General features: G+C 42.7%; 1 protein-coding gene across 4 annotated transcripts in view; it reads right to left on the reverse strand.

Annotated features, from left to right (window-relative positions):
• Window positions 1-3871: 3871 nt before the first annotated feature.
• LOC138675136 (aldo-keto reductase family 1 member C1-like) overlaps window positions 3872-24054 on the reverse strand; it is a 184130-nt gene continuing 163947 nt past the window's right edge. For 2 of the 4 annotated variants that reach the window (XM_069763132.1, XM_069763136.1), the window contains exons 8-9: window positions 4338-4420; window positions 3872-4213 (exon numbers count right to left, since the gene is read on the reverse strand). In XM_069763132.1, the coding sequence (XP_069619233.1) occupies window positions 4171-4213; window positions 4338-4420 (126 nt within the window). In that variant the 3' untranslated portion in view covers window positions 3872-4170. Of the gene's footprint in view, window positions 4214-4337; window positions 4421-4498; window positions 4665-6834; window positions 6945-7281; window positions 7405-7898; window positions 7977-8873; window positions 8991-9088; window positions 9257-9462; window positions 9849-24054 lie in introns of those variants that run through there. The other 2 variants (XM_069763139.1, XM_069763140.1) reach the window with 2 other exon arrangements.

Here is a 24054-nt window from a genome sequence, read left to right on the forward strand (position 1 = left end):
TAAGTAGATATATCTACGTTACTTCCAGGAAGAGAAGAAGCCCATATTTTGTTCACACTTATTTCATTGTGCTAGAGACATACTGTAATTTTGGTGGCATGACCTGGTGCAATTACGATGAATTATTCAGACAAAAGTTGTCGGTGCGCCCTACAATGAAATACGGTGTTAAAGATATGAGGTTGTGGATTAACCTTATTTTGCCGCAGAGAAATAATTTTTCCAGACAGTCATTAGCCTAGTAAATAAAAGAGGTTTCTACTTTGAATTTAATGAATCATCATGTGAAAGGCAGAATAATTGCAGATTTGCCGTGAGTGTTCCTCAAAATGTGTTAAAAAAAGCAGGATCCAAAGAGCTTCTTTTCAAGAGCATTGACGTCAGTGAAGCACAAGCACCGGCTCAAGCTACTCTCAAGTCGAGACAAAGCTAAACTAATTTTCAGAGGTTTCAAATACGTTTTTTTATGTTTCGGAGTTTTTGAGCAGAGGTTGTTTTTGGGTTGAAAATTTGTCTTCGTTTCAAATGTTTGAAAAAGTGGTAAAGGATAAAGAAATAGAAATGGGTAGAATGTCCGGTCCTTTGTTCTCCCCTCCATTTACAAAATTTTAGGTTATCGCCTCTAGGCGTGGTTCCTAAAATGGGTAGTTTCAGAATTGTATACGACCTTCCCTAACTTAAGGGCGCATCTTTGAATGATGAAGAGTATACATTTGAAGCATCTGTCAAGTACGCATCTTTTGACCAAGAAGTGGACCTCTCAAAATTATTTGGTGGAGGAGCTCTGATGGCGGAGACAGACATAAAATCTGCTTTCAGACTTTTGCCAGAGAATCCGAATAGTGAGAGACTAACAATTTGCATACTTAAGGGCGCATCTTTGAATGATGAAGACTTGAAGAGTATACATTTGAAGCATCTGTCAAGTACGCATCTTTTGACCAAGAAGTGGACCTCTTAAAATCATTTGGTGGAGGAGCTCTGATGGCAAAGACAGACATAAAATCTGCTTTCAGACTTTTGCCAGAGAATCCGAATGGTGAGAGACTAACGATTTGCATATTTAGTTTACAAGAGGAGCATGCAAGGTGTTTAAGTCTCCTCATACTGGCATGCCAGTCTCCACAAGGAGAAACCTTACCCCTTAGATCCCAGTCTTAGTCTCTCACCTAGCCAAATCAGATCTCATACTTTGTACTGACGAGGGAAAATACCCCGAAACACAGCGTCTATAAATAAAGGTTGTGATTTGGATTTTATCCTAAGTCATATTGCAAGGCTCGCTAAAGTGTCGATAATGACTTGTAGGATTGCTACTTCCTAAAGGTGGCCCTAGAGTTCAAGACCTCTTCCTCTCTGAAGAGACAATTTGCATTTTAAATAATTCGATAATATGTCCGGTTGCTAATATTAAAAAGACCTGAAACTCAGTGTTCTTTCTTTATATATAAAAATTTGTTTCCAGCTACGAAATTCCAATTTAACGCAGTTCTTAAAAAATGTTTATAAAAATTGGGCTTAATCAGTGTAAGAATATACAGAGGAAAAAATACAAACAATAGACCCTCAGGATAAAGAACTTCAAATGATTAATCTTCCATCATACGAACTCACTGACTCTGAAAGGCCAGTTTTAGAATGAGGACCACCCTTCCCCCCATGTATACGGTGGACAAATTTTCGTTAATTAAGGACCTTTATTTATTGTGCATGAAAACCTACACATATTTGGTATGGCCGCATTCAGAATCGCCCGATCTATCAATATAAAAAAATAATTAACCCGATCTCTAAACTGCGTGATGAGAAAAAAATTTAAAACTCCAGAATTACGTTTTTTTGACATTACATTAAAACGCAGTAACGGCAATCAAAAGATAGTATCAGCTCAAAATGTTATCATTAAAAACATCAGCTCAGTGCACAAAAAAAAGTTCCAAATCACAAAAATGGAGACACTACGGGTCTCGGAAAATGGCGCGATATTTATTTATTTTTTTTTAACAAACTTTGAATTTTTTTTCACCACTTAAATAAAAAATAACCTAGACTTGTTTGGTGTCTATGAACTCGTAATGACCCGGAGAATCATAATAGCAGGTGAGTATTAGCATTTATTGAACATGGTGAACAACTCCCAAAACAATTGTGGGATTGCACTTTTTTTTTTTGCAATTTCACCGCACTTGGGAATTTTGTTCCAGTTTTCGAGTATACGACATGGTAAAACCAATGGTGTCATTCAAAATGTACAACTCTTCAAGCAAAAAACCAAGCCATTTTGACCAGAAAAATAAAAAACGTTATGGCTCTAGGAAAAAGGGGAGCAAAAAATGAAAATGCAAAACCAAAAATACCAATGGTCGTTAAGGGGTTAATGTGAATGTTATTTACATATTATTTTTTGCTGATATTGTGCGATGTCAAAGTAGAAAGTAAAAGAAATATGTGTATGTCTTTAACATTAACTTTTATGACCACAGAGGAATACTAAAATGTATTTTAATGTTGTTCCCTTTTATGTAATAATTATTAATTGTACACGTCGTGGTTTTTTTCTTCAGTAGTAATAATGATATGCATTGGTAGTGGCTTTTTGCCCCCTTTCCCCATAAGCTCATTGTAACGGTCTGACTGTTTGGTCAGATAATTCATTAAGCTAGCCATGAATAAGAGCTGCAATGTATATTGATGAGATATGGCAGCCACATTGCATGTGACTAATTGTAGCTGCCATACAACTATCTGGCATCTTCCATGGGGTCAAACCTGCATGTATATATGGACACGTAACAGAAGAGGGTGACACATACAGTATACGGGGACATGCAGATTTGCAGACATATCTGGATGGGTTGGCAGCTTGAGCTCACAATAATGACCCAAATGAACTGTGTTCTGCCATATAGGTGTCATGACTTTGTTGTCAGGTGTTCCGGGACCAGGGGCTCCTTCCCTGTCCCTAACGCTAGGAGCGCCATAGCTAGCCCCCGTTCCCCGGATTACTTCTGATGGTGAAGATGCCGGGGCCACATAGCTTGCCTTAGCTCCTGAATTCTCCCTCAGTCTGTACCCTTCCACCACTCAGGGAGCAGGGTAGTAGTATTGTACCGGAAGACAATAAAAAGACTAAAAAGGTGATACGAACAGTCTCTGCGACATCATGAATTCATAATGCAATGAAAGGAGCTGATATTTTACAGGATATAATTGCATCCAGTAGTGTGGAAATTCTTAAGAAATCGCTAAAGACATGAAGAAATTTTTACAATGAAAATATCTAATCATTTTGAAAAATTAGTACAAATTCTGAGACATCAAAAACACATTGTAAATTACTCACTGGTAAATTCCACTGACTTTTTTCAACCAGAAATACTGAAAAATGATAAACAGAAGGAACATGTGGGAACAGAAACTCATTAAGGGAGATTGTAGTGATGAGAACTGAAGGACTATTGTATGCATCGTTACAAAGCTGACTTTGGGGACACTCTCATGTCATGATATCTTAATACTGATGATGTTGTTTTGTTTAATTTGCTTATTTTCATATATTTAAAGCCCTAGCAGGAAAACTGAAACGTATATGGTGGAAAACAACAGAAAAGAGTGTTTTAAACTAAAATAATAAAACACATATTAAAATACATTTAAAATGTTTACAAAGCTAAGGGACCGCTATGGGCACGATCACAAATGCCACTACAAATTCTCAGCTCATTGACAGCCATGTGAAAGACTGAAAACAATGAAATTGATATCATGTTGTACAGAATTGTAAGAGGACTCGAGATATTGAATTGCATCATTAGTTTTTGATGAGGTAAAGGAGTATTTGCAAAACTTTCAAAGAGATGACACCTTCAAATTAAATTGAATATGAAATTTATTTTATTGCAATATAAAGAAGAATGCTGAACTCTTGACCTAGAATAAAAAAAGATTTTGCAGTGGATGTATAGCATCTGAACTCAGTTATAGAATTTCTCATTGCATGTTAAATTTTATGTATGTGCTATCATTTCAAATCTGAGGCATAATAAGCGCTACAGCACAGTCAGAATCCATATCTTATATCGTATATTCTCTGTAGACAGCAATCTGCTAGATAAAGATACTAAGACACAGGTGTTAACAGGATGAATCCAGAGAAATTGGTCAAAGTCCTTAATATTCATCATGATATGGATACTTGGGGCTTTCTTTCCAGCTAAAATTAAAAAATAGATTATAAAAGTAAGTAAATAAAATAAAAGATAGCAAATTAAAATACATAAAAAATACTTGTAAAAATAATAAATAACAGTAAATAGAAAATCAGGAAAAACACTTACGGATGGATAATCAGGTAACGCAAGTTTATATTCACTCCATCTATAGATTTCATATCTTCGTCACTTAATTCAAAGTCAAAAACCTGACAATTAAAAGTAATACATTTTTTTATTGTTTTTAAGATGAAGGAAATTATTGTAATTCGAATTTCCTCATTTACCTGAAAGTTTTGCTTGATCCTCTCAGGGCTGAAGCTTTTTGCCAAGACGACACATCCCCTCTGCAGCAAATATCTTTGGGCCACTTGCGCAGGAGAGCGGTTCAGCTTCTTGGCGACTGTATTTAATACGGGGTCTTCAAGCACTTTGGGGGAATTCTGGTCAATCCTGTCAGAAAAAAAATAAGCTATATCTCACACTTTTCATAAAATTTTGTTAAAGCGATAGGGAACAAGAACATTTGTTTATGGTTCTCAATAAAACAAAAATAAAAGAGTCATTATATGGACGTCTGTGGTGTATAATTCGGTGAAAGACACTATTATATCAGCACTATATGTAATGCTATCCTATGCATACTATGGAGGGTACTGTTACTACTATCACATGATAGTCACTATTACATGAGACATGATGTTAAGGGTAATACAGGGGCAATGAAACAAGTAATTACATTCCTGTATATAGGGGGCAGTATTATAGTAGTTATATTCTGGTACATAGGGGCAGTATTATAGTAGTTATATCCTTGTACATAGGAGCAGTATTATAGTAGTTATATTCTTGTACATAGGGGCAGTATTATAGTAGTTATATTCTGGTACATAGGAGCAGTATTATAATAGTTACATCCTTGTACATAGGAGCAGTATTATAGTAGTTATATTCTTGTACATAGGGGCAGTATTATAGTAGTTATAATCTTGTACCCAGGGGGAGTATTATAGTAGTTACATTCCTGTACATAGGAGCAGTATTATAGTAGTTATATTCTTGTACATAGGGGCAGTATTATAGTAGTTATATTCTGGTACATAGGAGCAGTATTATAGTAGTTATATCCTTGTACATAGGAGCAGTATTATAGCAGTTATATTCTTGTACATAGGGGCAGTATTATAGTTGTTATATTCTTGTACATAGGGACAGTATTATAGTAGTTATATTCTTGCACATATAGGCAGTATTATAGTAGTTATATTCTTTGACATAGGGGCAGTATTATAGTAGTTATATTCTTTGACATAGGGGCAGTATTATAGTAGTTATATTCTTGTACATAGGGGGCAGTATTATAGTAGTTATATTGTTGTGCATATGGGCAGTATTATAGTAATTATATTCTTGTATATAGGAACAGTATTATAGTTATATTCTTGTACATAGGGGCAGTATTATAGTACTTATATTCTTGTATATAGGAGCAGTATTATAGCAGTTATATTCTTGTACATAGGAACAGTATTATAGTAGTTATATTTTTGTACATAGGGGCAGTATTATAGTAATTATATTCTTGTATATAGGAGCAGTATTATAGTAGTTATATTCTGGTACATAGGAGCAGTATTATAGTAGTTATATTCTTGTACATAGGGGCAGTATTATAGTAGTTATATCCTTGTACATAGGAGCAGTATTATAGTAGTTATATTCTTATACATAGGGGCAGTATTATAGTAGTTATATTCTGGTACATAGGAGCAGTATTATAATAGTTACATCCTTGCACATAGGAGCAGTATTATAGTAGCTATATTCTTGTACATAGGGGCAGTATTATAGTAGTTATAATCTTGTACCCAGGGGGATTATTATAGTAGTTACATTCCTGTACATAGGAGCAGTATTATAGTAGTTATATTCTTGTACATAGGGGCAGTATTATAGTAGTTATATTCTTGTACATAGGGGCAGTATTATAGTAGCTATATTCTTGTACATAGGGGCAGTATAATAGTAGTTATATTCTTGTATATAGAGGCAGTATTATAGTAGTTATATTCTTGTACATAGGGGCAGTATTATAGTAGTTATTTTCTTGTACATAGGGGCAGTATTATAGTAGTTATATTCTTGCACATATGGGCAGTATTATAGCAGTTATATTCTTGTACATAGGGGCAGTATTATAGTTGTTATATTCTTGTACATAGGGACAGTATTATAGTAGTTATATTCTTTGACATAGGGGCAGTATTATAGTAGTTATATTCTTGTACATAGGGGGCAGTATTATAGTAGTTATATTGTTGTGCATATGGGCAGTATTATAGTAATTATATTCTTGAATATAGGAACAGTATTATAGTTGTTATATTCTTGTACATAGGAACAGTATTATAGTAGTTATATTCTTGTATATAGGAGCAGTATTATAGTAGTTATATTCTTGTACATAGGAACAGTATTATAGTAGTTATATTCTTGTACATAGGGGCAGTATTATAGTAATTATATTCTTGTATATAGGAGCAGCATTATTGTAGTTATTTCCTTATATTTGCCTTTTTCTTGGACACTATCACATATAATATACCAATATCCTTGTTCTTACCAGCCCTCTATTCTGCTGGACCCCAGTACACTGTATCCGACCAGCACGATATCACGAGATTTGCAGAACTCCAGTAATTTGCTCTGATTGAGGAATATGTGACATTCCACCTGTACAGAGATATAATGGCTGATTACTATATATAACACCGTGTACAGAAAGCAATTACGGTATTTAAACAACATTTCACTGTAAACATGTTGATGGTATAATATTAGGGCAATATGGCTATGTTTGCTTTTTTCTCCAGAAACAGCCCCACACTTGTCTATGTGTTATATCTTGTATTGCAGCTCCATTAACGTGAATGAGGTTGAACTGCAATACCACACACAACCTGTGGGAAAGAGTGGCACTGTTTTTTTTTTTTTTTTTTTTTCAAACATGTTTTTCTAATTCTTTAGGATATTTATGTGCGATTGATCCTTACTGGTCGGTGATATGTACCTGGTTGCACACTGGTTTGTACTTGAGTCCTGGCATGTTGAGAATCAGCTCCAGTTGCCGGCGGTTAAAATTGGAGACTCCGATGGATCGGACGACGCCGGCGTCTCTGCACGCTTCCATAGCCTAGAAGATGGGGTGAGATAATCTGTGAGATTCTCTTTCCGATTCTGGGAATCTTTCCCCACGTGTTGGAGGAAAAGTTATTCTGTTTAGAGTTTTCCATCAACACTTAGATAATTATAACCCCTGAAGCCAGTATTTTACTTCATCTGGTTTATTCCTACTTTCCAGCTGTGACTCCACCTGTTTATTCCTGTCATTGACCCCGGCTTGTGTACTGACTGACTACCTTACATGACTCGATTTTGTTCCTGACTTTGGCCTCCTAGTTCTTACCCATCTTTCTGTCTATTTTCTGCCAGCCAACTCCACCGGCCAGCAGCCACTCTGTGAAATTAATCCAGGCGGCCATACATAAATTCAGATCTTTTTTTTTTAAGTGTCAAAGGGTGAAGACTAATGTTCCCCGAGATCGTGTCCATGGAAGCCATCTTAAGAGCTGCCACTTTACTTGCTTACATCAAGCTATTTAAGACAACCAGTACCCCAATGTTTACCTTCCATGTTTCCCGGATATCTGTGTTATGAAAAATGAATTTCCCATTTTCATCCAAGGGAATGAGATCATCTCCAGGCTGTAGGGAAAAAGGATTCACATATAATTCACAAAGTATTGTGTCTTCTACTCCAATCACAGACCTCATCTCCCGGTACCTACCAGCATGCAACCTCCGATCCTCACAAGATCTTCTTCTCTACTCCCCTCTTATCTCTTCTTCACACAATTGCATACAAGATTTCTCCCGAGCATCCCCCCCTCCTTTGGAGCTCTCTATCCCAACATATCAGACTCTCGCCTACTGCGGAATCCTTCAAAATGAACCTGAAGAACCACCTCTTCCGACAAGCCTACAACCTGCAGTAACCACCGATCCACCAAAGCGCTGTGCAGCACCCGAGGGTCCTGGTCATTGCAGCAATATCATTCTCCTCTAGGGGGGAGTGATGTTACGTTTGGAGGCAATAAAGGAGAACTCTTTACCAGGTAACACCAACACACAACACATTTCACACTCCAGTCCACCAGGTGGAGCTATGCTCCTATTTATTAGGGCACTCTTCACAATTAGGTAAACCTGGTGGTCTGGATAGGAAGTGAGGCAGAAGCGATCTGAGCTTTGCTCAGACAGCTGCTATCTGAGCTCCGCTCAGGTAGTGGGTCCCTGACAGGGGTGGGATCCTGTCAGAGGCCTAGACAGAAGGCCGCAGAGCTGCTCCTGCCCCACGTGTGGCAGCATCCTAAGAAAGAGACATTGAAAGAGAACTGTATTGTAGAAAGTGAGAAGAAGTCATAGCAGGGTCCTCTCTCCTCCTGTACCAGTTGTGACTTTTATTGATAAGATTATTGTACCTGTTTTTTATTATGTATACCCCTCCTCACATGTAAAGCGCCATGGAATAAATGGCGCTATAATAATAATAATAATAACTAAATGGGAGCCATGGCTGATCCCACACATATATTTACAGACCTTGAACTCCACCGGAGAATGGATAAGGAAGAGATCCATGTAATCCAGCTGTAGATCCTTCAGAGATTTCTCCAGCGCGGGTCGAACTCTCTCAGGAGTCTGGTTATTGCTCGAAAGCTGCAGAAGAAATTAAAGTGTATAACAGGTCGGCATCACCACCTAGTGGCCATGTTACTGATAATTTGATTGTTCCGAACTTTACGTTCTACAGCTACCTTCCCAGTGTAAAAAATGTCTTCCCGCTTCACCGTCCCATCAGCAATCTTTGATCTAATGGCTTGGCCGACCTGGACCTCATTGCCATAGAAAAATGCACAGTCAATGTGACGGTATCCGACCTCAATGGCGACCTTGGTGCTCTCACCGGCCTGTTCTTTGGTGTACTGTGCGGAATGAGATGCATTCATTATGTCATGTTAAAATTGCAGAGTTGCCGGAAATAGTGCACACTCTCTATGTTTCCCTATGGGGTATATGGCGCAATAGTTGCACGGTGCATAGGGAAACATAGAGGTGGCGAGAGACCAGCAGTAATGCCACTTTGCTTTGGATTCAGTGGAGTAGCCGCTACTTTGCCTGATGCACTCACCGTGTCTGGGGCGTAGGTGCCAAATCCGACCACCGGCATTTTATTCCCATCATTCAGCACAACGTAGGAGTCCGGCTTCAGAGCCATGGTGTAATGTGTCCCAGTGTCTCACAGTGCACAAGGTGCTGCCTGTATTTATCTAATCCTTGCCCTACCTTATAGCTCATCCCATAAGTTAGTGAAGGCGGCCGCCTATTCAGCAGGGAGTCGGCAGCGTCATTGCTGAATAGTTACATACAGGTCAGATGATATAGAAACAATGTGAATAAAGGGAAAGGGCACAGCGAAATTTGAGAAGGTTGTTTCTTCACAATTGCTTCATAGGAAGTAATATATGCAGTCCCTGAAGTGGCACAGCAACTTAGTGGATGGGAGATCGAGACCCCCTGTAGAGGAAAAGGTGACATAAAAAAACAAAGGAAAAAGGGCTTAAGGGATTGAGTCCAAAAAGGGATACAACAAAGGAAGACTGGAGGCCATGCGAGGTTTGAGCTGCAGGAAGTGAGCCACCTGGATTAGCTGCAACCTTGGGTTGTCCTCTGACCTCGAGCAACAGAGCTGCTGCTATTTTATGGTTGCACTTCCACCCACAAACTTCCCAAGCTACAGTTTATCATAATTATTTATTATTATTATAGCGCCATTTATTCCTTGGCACTTTACATGTGAGAAGGGGTGTACATAATCTTGAACAAAACAAGTAACTGACTGATACAAGAGAGGAGAGGACCCTGCCCGCGAGGGCTCACAGTCTACAAGGGATGGGTGAGGATAAAGAAGGTGACGGTAGAGCTGGTTGTGGTGTGGTATGGTGGAATAAGGGTTACTGCAGGTTGTAAGCTTGTCCGTAGAGGTGAATCTTAAGGTTCTTTTTGAAGGTTTCCACGGTAGGTGAGAGTCTGATATGTTGGGTTAGAGAATTCCAGAGTAGGGGCGATGCGCGGGAGAAAACTTGTATGCGATTGTGGGAAGAGGAGATAAGAGGGGAATAGAGAAGGAGATCTTGTGAGGATCGGAGGTTGCATGCAGGTTAGTACCGGGAGACTAGGTCACAGATGTATGGAGGATACAGGTTGTGGATGGCTTTGTATGTCATGGTTAGGGTTTTGAACTGGAGTCTCTGGGCTATCGAGAGCCAGTGAAGGGATTAACAGAAATGAGAAGATCGGAAATAGCAGGGGACAGGTTGATTAGTCAGGCAGCAGAGTTTAGGATAGATTGCAGAATGCAGTAGTCGAGGCGGGAGATGATGAGGGAATATACTAGTGTTTTGGCAGATTCTTGATTAAGGAATGTATGGATCCAGGAAATATTTTTGAGTTGGAGTCGGCAAGAAGTGGATAGGGCTTGGATATGTGGTTTGAAGGAGAGATCAGAGTCAAGGGTTACGAGCGAGCTTGTGGTACTGAGGAGAGTGAGAAGACTTTGACTTTGATGGATAGGTGTGTTGGAGGATTTGAGTGACATGAGGGAAAGATGAATTTTGTTTTCTTCACGATAGGGGGCAAGATTAGGAGGTGGTGTGTGAGTAGGAGACGCTGAATGTCCAGTCTGTTAAGTATGAGGAGATCCAAGATAGGGCCAAGTCTGTGATGTTGAGAAATGGGATAATCTGTATTAAGAGGGAATGGTCCACTGTGTCGAAGGCAGATGTCAGATCCAGGAGGAGGATGACAGAGTAGTGTCGCTTGGATTTGGAGGTTAGTAGGCCATTAGTGACATTAGCTAGGGCAGTTTCAGTGGAGTGATACGGTCGGAAGCCAGATTGTAAGAGGTCAAAGAGGGAGCAGGAGGAGCAGTGGGGGGACAGATCAAGATGGTCGTGTTGTTCCAGTAGTTTTGAGGCATAGAGGAGAAGTGATATGGAGTGATAGTGTGGTGCCCCAGGGTCCTGGTCATCACAGTAGCATTTCTTTCCTCACGGGGAGGTGATGTTACGTTTGGAGGCAAGAAGGGATAACTGTCTCCAGGTAAACACAAGCATGCAACACATTCACACTCCAGGCCACCACGGGGAACTTTTGATTCTATTTACTAGGTGACTCCCCATGTATAAGATAGTTTTGGAGGGAAAGCAAAGAACAGTTCTTGCCAGGAAACAGACTGGATCAGTCTGATGCAGAAGAGGGTTTACAGACCTGTGTAGATACAGTGCAGTAGTTCCTGGAAAGAGATTATACTGAAAGCCGAATTGATTGCAGAGAGCATGCAGGAGAGCAAAGCACAGGAGAAGATACCAGGGGGAGACCAGCCCCGAGCAGGCTGACTCCTTCTGAGGCACAGAAGCCAGTAACCGGAACACCGAGGTTGTAAGGACTCTCTAAGGACAGCTGAACTTCACATTACCTGTCCGCCTTAATAAGCAGGAGACACGGTGACACCTTTAGAGCCTGGGGCGTGCTAGAGTCCCTATAAACAGACTCAAGTCACCAGTCATACTAGTTATGTCCTATCCTATACGGGGGACAGAGAGAGAGAGAACATCTGTGAGGACCTTCTCTGAAGCCAAAGGCAGTAAGGGACTACAACACCACGGCACTAGAGGAAGGCTTTGATTTCCACCTGGAAAAGGGGACTCCTAACTTGCCTCCAAGCCGGCCAAACCCTGCCTGCCCTGTGATCTGGTGCCCTGGACTGTGGCTGCCTGAAGTCTTTAGTAAACAAGGTAAAGAGACTGCAAACCTGTGTCCTTGTTCCTTGCTTTGCCATTCACCATCTTCCATCTACACACTGGGAGCCCTGGGGAAACACTTCACCTGTGGGAAGTTATACTATCTAGCTGCCATAACATCACCCCAGAGGACCCCTTAAAGCAGCGTCGGTCCCCACTGACCGAAAACCACAGGTGGCATCACGAACATAAACTTTATCCCCTTTAAAGACCTTTCCCTTTTTCATGGGCGCCCAGGACCACGGACCGGGTCGCCACCATGACCTCAGGAACTCGTGAACTCAGGACCCGGTACTGAGCACCCCCACGGCCCTGGTGGGGCAACTCAATAGCTAGACACAGAGGATGGGTGAAGGGTGGGCTTTTTGAGAAAGGGTGTGATCGAGGCATGTTTTAAGCAAGAAGGGAAGACACCAGTTGTTAGTGACAGGTTGAAGAGCTGGGTTTGAGTTGAGATGAAGACTATGGTAAGGTTTGGGATGTGGTGGGACAGGATTGGTTCAAGTGCACGGGTGGTGCGATGTGATCTGGAGAGTAGAGAGGAAAGTTGATCTTTCATAATGGTGGAGGAGCTGGTTTTGGAAGAGGTGGGCTGAGCAGTTATGAGGTGGGGCTGTGGGGACTGTAGGCTAAAGCTTTGTCTGATGTTATCAATCTTCTGCTTGAAGGATGTGGCAAAGTCTTCTGCTGAGATGAAAAGATAGGGAGGGGGGGCTATGACACGGAGGAGAAAATTGAAAGTGTTGAATAACTGTCTAGGGTTTTGAGACAGGGAGGATATGAGAGATGAAAAGTCTTTTTTTCTGCAGAGAGTGTTGCCTTGAAAGTAGTGAGGAACTGTTTGAATGTGATGAAGTGCTCGTTAGAATGGGACCTTTGACATATCCACTCAGCAACCCTGGAAGCCCACCTCAGTTCTTTAGTCAGGCTGGTGTGCCAGGGCTGCCTGTTGATTGGGCGAGCTTTGGTATGTGTGAGGTGGGTGACCAATTTGAGAGTTGCAGCTGTGTGGTGTTATATAAAGAAGCAGCATCTCCTTTGTGTAAGGTACTTCTGTCTGCAAGAGGGAAAAGGGATTCATAGAGTGAGTGTAAATCAAGGTGTTTGACATTTTTGCAAGGGTGTGCAAGTTTGTCGAATTGTGCACCTAGAGAGGAGAGGGAAGAACATGTAAGTAGGTTGTGGTCAGAAAGAGAGAGATGATTTATAGAGCTTAGATAGGGAAAAGAGGATGGTAAATATGAGGTCCAGTGTGTGGCCATCTTTTTGAGTGGCTCCGAAAGACCATTGAGCAAGCCCAATGGAGGAGGTGAGAGATGAAAGCTTAGAGACCGTTGAGTGGGAAGTGTCAATAAGGATGACAGTTGAGATGTCAGAACACGAGCAAGCACACCAGCCAGGTGGTAAAGTGGTCAAAGAAGGTGGTGGCTGGCCCTCAGGGACAGTAAATGACAGCCAGTTGAAGGTTGGAGAAGGAGCATATTTGGACAGAGTTCACCTCTAGAGAAAGGAGAGTAAAGGATAATTGCATTGGAATTTAGGTGAAGGAGGAGTTAGATGACAGGAGAAAACAAACTCCTTCACAAAGCTTGCTGCTGGGATTGGTGGTGTGAGAAAAATGGAATCCAGCATAAGAAAGCTGGAGAGACTGTGTCAGAAGGGGTGAGGCAGGTTTCGGTGATGCCGAGGAAGGAAAGTTTGTTAGTGATGAAAAGTTCATGGATGTATGAAAGTTTGTTGCAGACAGTGAGCGTTAATTAGAGCTAGTCTTAGAGGGACTGGGAAAACGTGGGCTGGGTGAATGGGTATAAGGTTAGAAAGATTGGGGAAATTTGTGATAGACTATGGATCAGAGATAGAAGTGACTGAGGAAGACCAGGATTTGGAGAGATATCACCCGCAATGAGAAGAAGCATGTAGAGTGTAGGTAGGTGGGAGCAGGAGAGGGCAGTCTATGTTTGGAGACATAATGTTAGGCATCGAGTTTCTGCCGCTGCTCAGGGGGAATCTCGAACCATGTCCACTGCGGTCTCCTATTCTCCTCCAGCCGCAGTGGAACCTGCTCAGCAGAGACGTCGATCCCAGCGTCTGGCTCAAGCTGATACTGTGCGCTTGGGTACTGCTGCCTTTCCAGGCTCTGCCTTTGTAGCCAGCACTGTTCAGCAGGGACTAAGTCCTGCTTTTCCCACAATGAGCATGCCCACGGGACGACCTCCCATTGGAGGTCGGGGGTCACATGCTCAGGTCCTGTTGCCGCTCCTATTGGACCATCAGGAAGGTCCCGGAGCGCTACTGCTATAAAAGGTTCGCATGGCCGCTCGGACATGCGCTAGTGTAAACTTATTAACTTGTGTGTGGATGAATGGCTGTCGATGGATTAAAGCTCCGAATCATTCCCATCCCTAGTGTTGTTGCTTGCTCGCAAATGGTATAGCTACCTAGCGCCCGACAGTGCTATCCTGCACAATTACACAAGTTGCTAATCCAGTTAGCAGCGACCGTCAGAGCGGCGCTGTGCGCAGATAGTGCGCTTTCCTAGCCCTACTTAGGGTGGTTAGTGGCGTCTGCCAGAGTGGTGCTGCACGCACTCCTGTGCGGAAAATATTTACTTTAGTTTCCCTGGCACTGCAGTAACAGTGTCGAGCGCAAGAGATCTTGAGGGACTCTTACCCTGAGTCTTGGGGCAGAGTTCTGTGACGCCTTACTTGCGTTCTCTGTGCGGTATCGCGGCCCTGTGACGCAACAAGGTTCGTTTGCTTCATACCGGGTGAAGCTAACCCGTGTGTGTACTCACATTATACCGCCATATAGCCCGTCATTACCAAGCAGCAGGTGTCTTAGCGGCACGGTGGACCCCGGACTGCGAACGCACCTTATATCATCTCCAATTATCATTTGGTGCGTTCCGCCAGTCCTAACACACAGCATTTTCTGTGAGGAACAGTTATGAGGAGGTGGTGAGATGTATGGGGAGGATGGAGGGAGAGATGAGAGATTCCCATCAGGTTCACTCAAAACCTTATATTGCTTCTTAGGTATATACTGTATATATAAAGCGCACACCAGGAATAGTCGTCCTGCTCTGATGCCGTTGTCCTCTCTCCACTCCCGCACCCTCATATATGACCTGATGTCTTAACGGATGGATTTTATTATATTTTTGTCACTTTCCAAATAAAAGAACACAAATTCTACAGTTTACAAGGGTGAGTGCCGCACATTTCTTTTCTTCTCTTCTTTTCTTTTGTTCTATTGGACAATGTAATGTATATAGACATGAAAATGTAGTATATATGTACTGTATATTGTGTACACTGTATATGGGGGCATATGACTGGCATGTGGCTGCAATGAATATAGATGAGAAATAGCAGCCACATTGCATGTGAATAATTGTAGCTGGGCTACAACTATATGGCATCTTCCATGGGGTCAAACCACATGCATGTATATATGGGCACTTAACAAAGGTGACAAATACAGTATACGGGGACATGCAGATTTGTAGACATATCTGCATGGGTTGTCAGATATGAGCTCACAATAATGACCCACGGGAACTCTGTGTTCTGCTATATAGGGGTCTGTACATACCAGTGCCAAGCTATCAGGTAGACATGGGCAAAAAGATACAAACTGTCCTGGTCCGTCTTCCATTTACAGTAAGTACTCAATTGGCTGGCAATTTGAACAGCGCAACATCACAGCGCAAAGCAAGGACCTTATATTTTACAGAATATAATTGCAGCCAGTGTCGTGGAATTTCTTAAGAAATTACTGAAAGACATGAAGAAACTTTTACAATTAAAATATCAAGTAATTTTGAAAAATTAGCACAAATTGTGAAAATTCAAACGCAACAGTATATGGGGCACGTGTCTATATGGAGCATCTTATGGGGCCATAATTAACGTTTGTGCAGCACTATATGGGGCAAATGTGTCTATGGAGCATCTTATGGGGCCATTATTAACATTTATGCAGGATTATATGGGGCATATTTTAATATGGAGCATCTTATGGGGCCCATCATAAACTTTATGGAGCATTATATGGGGCTCTTGATTCAATATCAATATTCAAAAACACTTAACCTACTGATGTCTCAATTAATTTTACTTTTATTGGTATCTATTTTTACTTTTGACATTTACCGGTAGCTGCTACATTTTCCACCCTAGGCTTATACTCGAGTCATTAAGTTTTCCCAGTTTTTGTGGCAAAATTAGGGATGGGGGGTCGGCTTATACTCGGGTATATACGGTATGTACATTCATGAATCCGAGTGTCAATCAGACCAGATCACCATTCAGGATTCTCAGTGTCAAACAGACCACATCGTTATTTGGGATCAAAAGTCTCAAACAGAGTGGATCAACATTCACGATCATGAGTGTTATTCAGACCAGACCGTCACTCAGGATCACAAGTGTCGATTAGACTGGATCAACATTCAGAATCCCACGTGTCTGTGAGACCGGATCGTTATTTGAGGTCATAAGTGTGATCAAAATGAATCTCAAGATGATCACAAGAGCCAATCAGACAGGATCACAAGAGCCAATCAGACAGGATCACAAGTGCCAATCAGACAGGATCACAAGTGACGATCAGACTGGATCAAACTTTCAATCAGACCAGATTTCCATTCAGAAAATGTGCGTTGACATGAGCGTTAATGTTATTTCATTCTAAGAAATCATCTTAGGACTTATGGGCGGAGGACCCTGAGACCTATAACACCGATCATACTGATCATACAGTAATACATTACGTAATGTGACTTCCTCTTATATAGATATCGTTCTCTCCGGTATTTACATTTACCTAACAGTGGCTGCTACGGGGCACATATTTACCTAAAATAAAACGGATTCGTCATCATTCTTCAGCACATACCGATGTCTATGAACTTTGCTCAGGTGTACCCATAAACTCTGGTGACCTGACACACGGCATATAGAAATGTGCATGATATCAAATGTGTAGGTGCCCTTTAAGGGCGAAGTAACAAGACAGGTTCCAAAGGACGAGCACATAGATATCATTCTTACAAGTGTCTATAGTAATATTTCTCATGGTGGGGGGGATTCTGAATGGTTCTTCCATCTATGCCAGGGATGTCAATCTCAAATATACAGAGGGCTAAAAAAAAAAAAAAAAGCTTGGACAAAGTCGTTGGCCAATCTTGATATTTATTAAAAAAAAGTCTACAGTTGGGGAAATTGTTCCTTTTCATCTAATAGAACGATGAACTTTGTCATAAATAAAGGAGCCGTCCAACGAACAAAGTATACTGTATTTAATAGATCTTAGAATAAAATATTGGAGTCATTTAATATAGTAAAAAGCATGTGGTACAATCAGACCCATTTTGGGGGTTTTGTGTGAAATTATGTTTAATTTGTCTCTATTTTACAGAAGGGAAATAAAAATGTGCATAACAGAAAAAAAAATGTGGAATTGCAATAATTTTCTGGGAAAAAATACTTCATTTTTTGGACCAATTTTAAAGGAGCCCAAAAAGGGATACAACAGAGGAAGACTGGAGACCATGCAAGGCTTGAGCTGAAGGAAGTGAGCCACCTGGATTAGCTGCAACCTTGGGTTGTCCTCTGACCTCGAGCAACAGAGCTGCTGCTATTTTATGGTTGCACTTCCACTCACAAACTTCCCAAGCTACAGTTTATCATAATTATTTATTATTATTATAGCGCCATTTATTCCTTGGCGCTTTACATGTGAGAAGGGGTGTACATAATCTTGAACAAAACAAGTAACCGACTGATACAAGAGAGGAGAGGACCCTTCCCGCGAGGGCTCACAGTCTACAAGGGATGGGTGAGGATAAAGAAGGTGAGGGTAGAGCTGGTTGTGCTGCGGTATGGTGGAATAAGGGTTACTGCAGGTTGTAGGCTTGTCGGAAGAGGTGAATCTTAAGGTTCTTTTTGAAGGTTTCCACGGTAGGTGAGAGTCTGATATGTCGGGTTAGAGAATTCCAGAGTAGGGGCGATGCACGGGAGAAAACTTGTATGCGATTGTGGGAAGAGGAGATAAGAGAGGAATAGAGGAGATCTTGTGAGGATCGGAGGTTGCGTGTAGGTAAGTACCGGGAGACGAGGTCACAGATGTATGGAGGATACAGGTTGTGGATGGCTTTGTATGTCATGGTTAGGGTTTTGAACTGGAGTCTCTGGGCTATCGAGAGCCAGTGAAGGGATTAACAGAAATGAGAAGATCGGTAATAGCAGGGGACAGGTTGATTAGTAGGGCAGCAGAGTTTAGGATAGATTGGAGAATGCAGTTGTCGAGGTGGGAGATGATGAGGGAATATACTAGTGTTTTGGCAGATTCTTGATTAAGGAATGTATGGATCCAGGAAATATTTTTGAGTTGGAGTTGGCAAGAAGTGGATAGGGCTTGGATATGTAGTTTGAAGGAGAGATCAGAGTCAAGGGTTACGAGCGAGCTTGCGGTACTGGGGAGAGTGAGAAGCCATTGACTTTGATGGATAGGTGTGTTGGAGGATTTGAGTGACATGAGGGAAAGATGAATTTTGTTTTGTCCATGATAGGGGGCAAGATTAGGAGGTGGTGTGTGAGTAGGAGACGCTGAATGTCCAGTCTGTTAAGTATGAGGAGATCCAAGATAGGGCCAAGTCTGTGATTTTGAGAAATGAGATAATCTGTATTAAGAGGGAATGGTCCACTGTGTCGAAGGCAGATGTCAGTTCCAGGAGGAGGATGACAGAGTAGTGTCGCTTGGATTTGGTGGTTAGTAGGCCATTAGTGACATTAGCTAGGGCAGTTTCAGTGGAGTGATACGGTCGGAAGCCAGATTGTAAGAGGTCAAAAAGGGAGCAGGAGGAGCAGTGGGAGGACACATCAAGATGGTTGTGTTGTTCCAGTAGTTTTGAGGCATAGAGGAGGAGTGATATGGAGTGATAGTGTGGCGCCCCAGGGTCCTGGCCGTCATAGTAGCATTGTTTTCCTCACGGGGAGGTGATGTTACGTTTGGAGGCAAGAAGGCATAACTGTCGCCAGGTAAACACAAGCATGCAACACATTCAAACTCCAGGCCACCAGGGGGAGCTTTTGATCCTATTTACTAAGTGACTCCCCATATATAAGATAGTTTTGGAGGGAAAGCAGAGGACAGTTCTTGCCAGGAAACAGACTGGATCAGTATGAGGCAGAAGAGGGTTTACGGACCTGTGTAGATACAGTGCAGCAGTTCCCGGAAAGAGATTATACTGAAAGCCGAATTAATTGCAGATAGCATGCAGGAGAGCAAAGCACATGAGAGGATACCAGGGGGAGACCAGCCCTGAGCAGGCTGCCTCCTTCTGAGGCACAGAAACCGGTAGCCAGAACACCGAGGTTGTAAGGACTTTCTACGACTTACATCAAAGACTGGCAGGACAGCTAAACTTCACGTTACCTGTCCGCCTTAATAGCCAGGAGACACGGTGATACCTTTAGAGCCTGGGGCGTGCTAGAGTCCCTATAAACAGACTCAAGTCACCAGTCATATGGGTTATGTCCTATCCTATACGGGGGACAGAGAGAGAGAGAGAACATCTGTGAGGACCTTATCTGAAGCCATAGGCAGTAAGTGACTACAACACTATGGCGCTAGAGGAAGGCTTTGATTTCCACCTGGAAAAGGGGACTCCTAACTTGCCTCCAAGATGGCCAAACCCTGCCTGCCCTGTGATCTGGTGCCCTGGACTGTGGCTGCCTGAAGTCTTCAGTAAACAAGGTAAAGAGACTGCAAACCTGTGTCCTTGTTCCTTGCTGCGCCATTCACCATCTTCCATCTACACACTGGGAGCCCTGGGGAAACATTTCACTTGTGGGAAGTTATACCATCTAGCTGCCATAACATCACCCCAAAGGACCGCTTTAAGCAGCGTCGGTACCCACTGACCGAATACCACAGTTGGCATCACGAACATAAACTTTATCCCCTTTAAAGACCTTTCCCTTTTTCATGGGCGCCCAGGGCCACGGACTGGGTCACCACTGTGACGTCCCCCTGTGAAATCAGGACCCGGTACTGAGTACCCCACGGCCCTGGCAGAGCAACTCAATAGCTAGACACAGAGGATGGGTGAAGGGTGGGCTTTTTGAGGAAGGGTGTGATTGAGGCATGTTTTAAGCAAGAAGGGAAGAAACCAGTTGTTAGTGACAGGTTGAAGAAATCAGTTTGAGTTGAGATGAAGACTGTGGTAAGGTTTGGGATGTGGTGGGACAGGATCAGTTCAAGTGCACGGGTGGTGCGATGTGATCTGGAGAGTAGAGAGGAAAATTGATCTTTCATAATGGTGGAGAAGCTGGTTTTGGAAGAGGTGGGCTGAGCAGTTATGAGGTGGGACTGTAGGCTAAAGCTTTGTCTGATGTAATCAATCTTCTGCTTGAAGGATGAGGCAAAGTCTTCTGCTGAGATGAAAAGATAGGGAGGGGGTGCTATGACATGGAGGAGAGAATTGAAAGTGTTAAATAACTGTCTAGGGTTTTGAGACAGGGAGGATATGAGAGATTTGAAGTCTTTTTTTTTCTGCAGAGAGTGTAGCCTTGAAAGTAGTGAGGAACTGTTTGAATATGATGAAGTGCTCGTTGGAATGGGATCTTTGACATATCCACTCAGCAACCCTGGAAGCCCACCTCAGTTCTTTAGTCAGGCTGGTGTATCAGGGCTGCCTGTTGATTGGGCAAGCTTTGATATGTGTGAGGTGGGTGACCGATTTGAGAGTTGCAGCTGTTGTGGTCTTATATAAAGAAGCAGCACCTGCATTGTGTAAGGTACTTCTGTCCGTAAGAGGGAAAAGGGATTCATAGAGTGAGTGCAAATCAAGGTGTTTGACATTTTTGCAAGGGTGTGCAAGTTTGTAGAGTGGGGATTGTGCACCTAGAGAGGAGAGGGAAGAACATGTAAGTAGGTTGTGGTCAGAAAGAGAGAGATGATTTATAGAGCTTAGATAGGGAAAAGAGGATGGTAAATATGAGGTCCAGTGTGTGGCCATCTTTTTGAGTGGCTCCGAAAGACCATTGAGCAAGCCTGGTGGAGGAGGCGAGAGATAAAAGCTTAGAGACCGTTGAGTGGGAAGTGTCAAAGGAGATGACAGTTGAGATGTCAGCAGAACACCAGCCAGCACACCAGCCAGGTGGTAAAGTAGTCAAAGAAGGTGGTGGCAGGCCCTCGGGGACAGTAAATGACAGCCAGTTGAAGGTTGGAGAAGGAGCATATTTGGACAGAGTTCACCTCTAGAGAAAGGAGAGTAAAGGATAATTGCAGTGGAATTTAGGTGAAGGAGGAGTTAGATGACAGGAGAAAACAAACTCCTTCACAAAGCTTGCTGCTGGGATTGGGGGTGTGAGAAAAATGGAATCCAGCATAAGAAAGCTGGAGAGACTGTGTCAGAAGGGGTGAGGCAGGTTTCGGTGATGCCGAGGAAGGAAAGTTTGTTAGTGATGAAAAGTTCTTGGATGTATGAAAGTTTGTTGCAGACAGAGTGAGCGTTAATTAGAGCTAGTCTTAGAGGGATTGGGAAAGCGTTGGCTGGGTGAATGGGTATAAGGTTAGAAAGATTGGGGAAATTTGTGACAGACCATGGATCAGAGGTAGAGGAGACTGAGGGGAAGTGGTGAAGAAGACCAGGATTTGGAGAGATATCACTCGCAATGAGAAGATGCATGGAGAGTGTAGGTAGGTGGGAGCAGGAGAGGGCTGTCTATGTTTGGAGACACAGTGTTAGGCATTGAGTTCCCGCCACTGCTCAGGGGGAATCTCGAACCATGTCCACTGTGGTCTCCCATTCTCCTCCAGCCGCAGTGGAACCTGCTCAGCAGAGACATCAATCCCAGCGTCTGGCTCAAGCTGATGCTGTGCGCTTGGGTACTGCTGCCTTTCCAGGCTCTGCCTTTGTAGCCTGCACTGTTCAGCAGCGAGCAGGCGTTTCAGGGACAAAGTTCTGCTTTTCCCACAATGAGCATGCCCACGGGATGACTTCCCATTGGATGTCGGGAGTCACATGCTCAGGTCCTGTTGCTGCTCCTATTGGACCATCAGAGCGCTACTGCTATAAAAGCTTCGCATGGCTGCTCGGCCAAGCGCTAGTGTAAACTTATTAACTTGTGTGTGTGGATGAATCCCTGTTGATGGATGAAAGCTCCAAATCATTCCCTAGTGTTGTTGCCTGCTTGCGAATGGTATAGCTACCTAGTGCCCAACAGTGCTATCCTGCACAATTGCACAAGTTGCTAATCCAGTTAGCAGCGACCGTCAGAGCGGCACTGTGCGCAGATAGTGCGCTTTCCTAGCCCTACTTAGGGTGGTTAGTGGGGTCCGCCAGAGTGGTGCTGCACGCACTCCGGTGCGGAAAATATTTACTTTAGTTTCCCTTGCACCGCAGTAGCGGTGTCGAGCGCAAGAGATCTTGAGGGACTCTTACCCTGAGTCTTGGGGCAGAGTTCTGTGACGCCTTACTTGCGTTCTCTGTGCGGTATCACGGCCCTGTGACGCAACAGGGTTTGCTTCCTTCATACCGGGTGAAGCTAACCCGTGTGCGTACTCACATTATACCGCCATATAGTCCGTCATTACCAAGCAGCAGGTGTCTTAGCTGCACGATGGACCCCGGACTGCGAACGCATCTTATATCATCTCCAATTATTATTTGGTGCGTTCCGCCAGTCCTAACACACAGCATTTTCTGTGAGGAACACTTATGAGGAGGTGGTGAGATGTATGGGGAGGATGGGAGACTGAAGATAAGTGATGACAGGTAACACGTGCTTCACCCATCCCTTCTGTTATCCCCAAGTCAGCTATAAATCTAATATATACAGCTGAATGTGTGTATGTGTGTGTGTATGTGTGTATGTATGTCCGGGATTGGCATCTGCACCGTCGCAGCTACAGCCACAAAATTTTGCACGGTCACACGTCTGGACCCCGAGAGCGTTATAGGCTATGTTGTGAGGTGAAATTTTAACCCCGCGCTTTCCAATTCACCAAACAATTTTGCCCCTATCTACATAATGGGGAAAAGTGAAAGGAAAAGTGTTGGAGGGGTCGCAGCTACAGCCACAAAATTTTGCACGGTCACACGTCTGGACCCCGAGAGCGTCATAGGCTATGTTGTGAGGTGAAATTTTAACCCCGCGCTTTCCAATTCACCAAACAATTTTGGCCATATCTACATAATGGGGAAAAGTGAAAGGAAAAGTGTTGGAGGCAAATTGACAGCTGCCAGATGTGAACAAGGGGGACTTAAAGAATGAGAGTGATGGCGCCAAAGAGTATATACCGTACAGTTGCTAAGGTGGGGCCCCGACATGGGATACTCACCACACACGGGGATATGAACACACACAAAATGCGCTACACACTACCAGATGCTTGAACACATATTACCCTCAGCACACATTTCACCACACATACACCAACCTCGCCACATATAGAGGAGGAGATGACATACAGGTACATACTATATACAGGGGAGATGACACACAGGTATATACTATATAGAGGAAGAGATGACATACAGGTACATACTATATACAGGAGGAGATGACATACAGGTATATACTATATAGAGGAGGAGATGACATACAGGTATATACTATATACAGGAGGAGATGACACACAGATATATACTATATACAGGGGAGAAGACACAGGTATATACTATATACAGGAGGAGATGACATACAGGTATATACTATATATAGAAGGAGATGACATACAGGTATACACTATATACAGGAGATGACATACAGGTGTACTATATATAAGGGAGATGACAAACATGTATATACTGAGGTGAAAATGAGAGGTGCGAGGTGAAAATGAAAAGGTGTGAGTGCAAAATGAGAGGAGTGAGGGAAAATAGTGGAGTGATCGGAAAATGACAGATG

This window comes from Ranitomeya imitator, chromosome 4 (genome assembly GCF_032444005.1).
Source record: "Ranitomeya imitator isolate aRanImi1 chromosome 4, aRanImi1.pri, whole genome shotgun sequence".
Classification (NCBI taxonomy): Eukaryota; Metazoa; Chordata; class Amphibia; order Anura; family Dendrobatidae; genus Ranitomeya; species Ranitomeya imitator.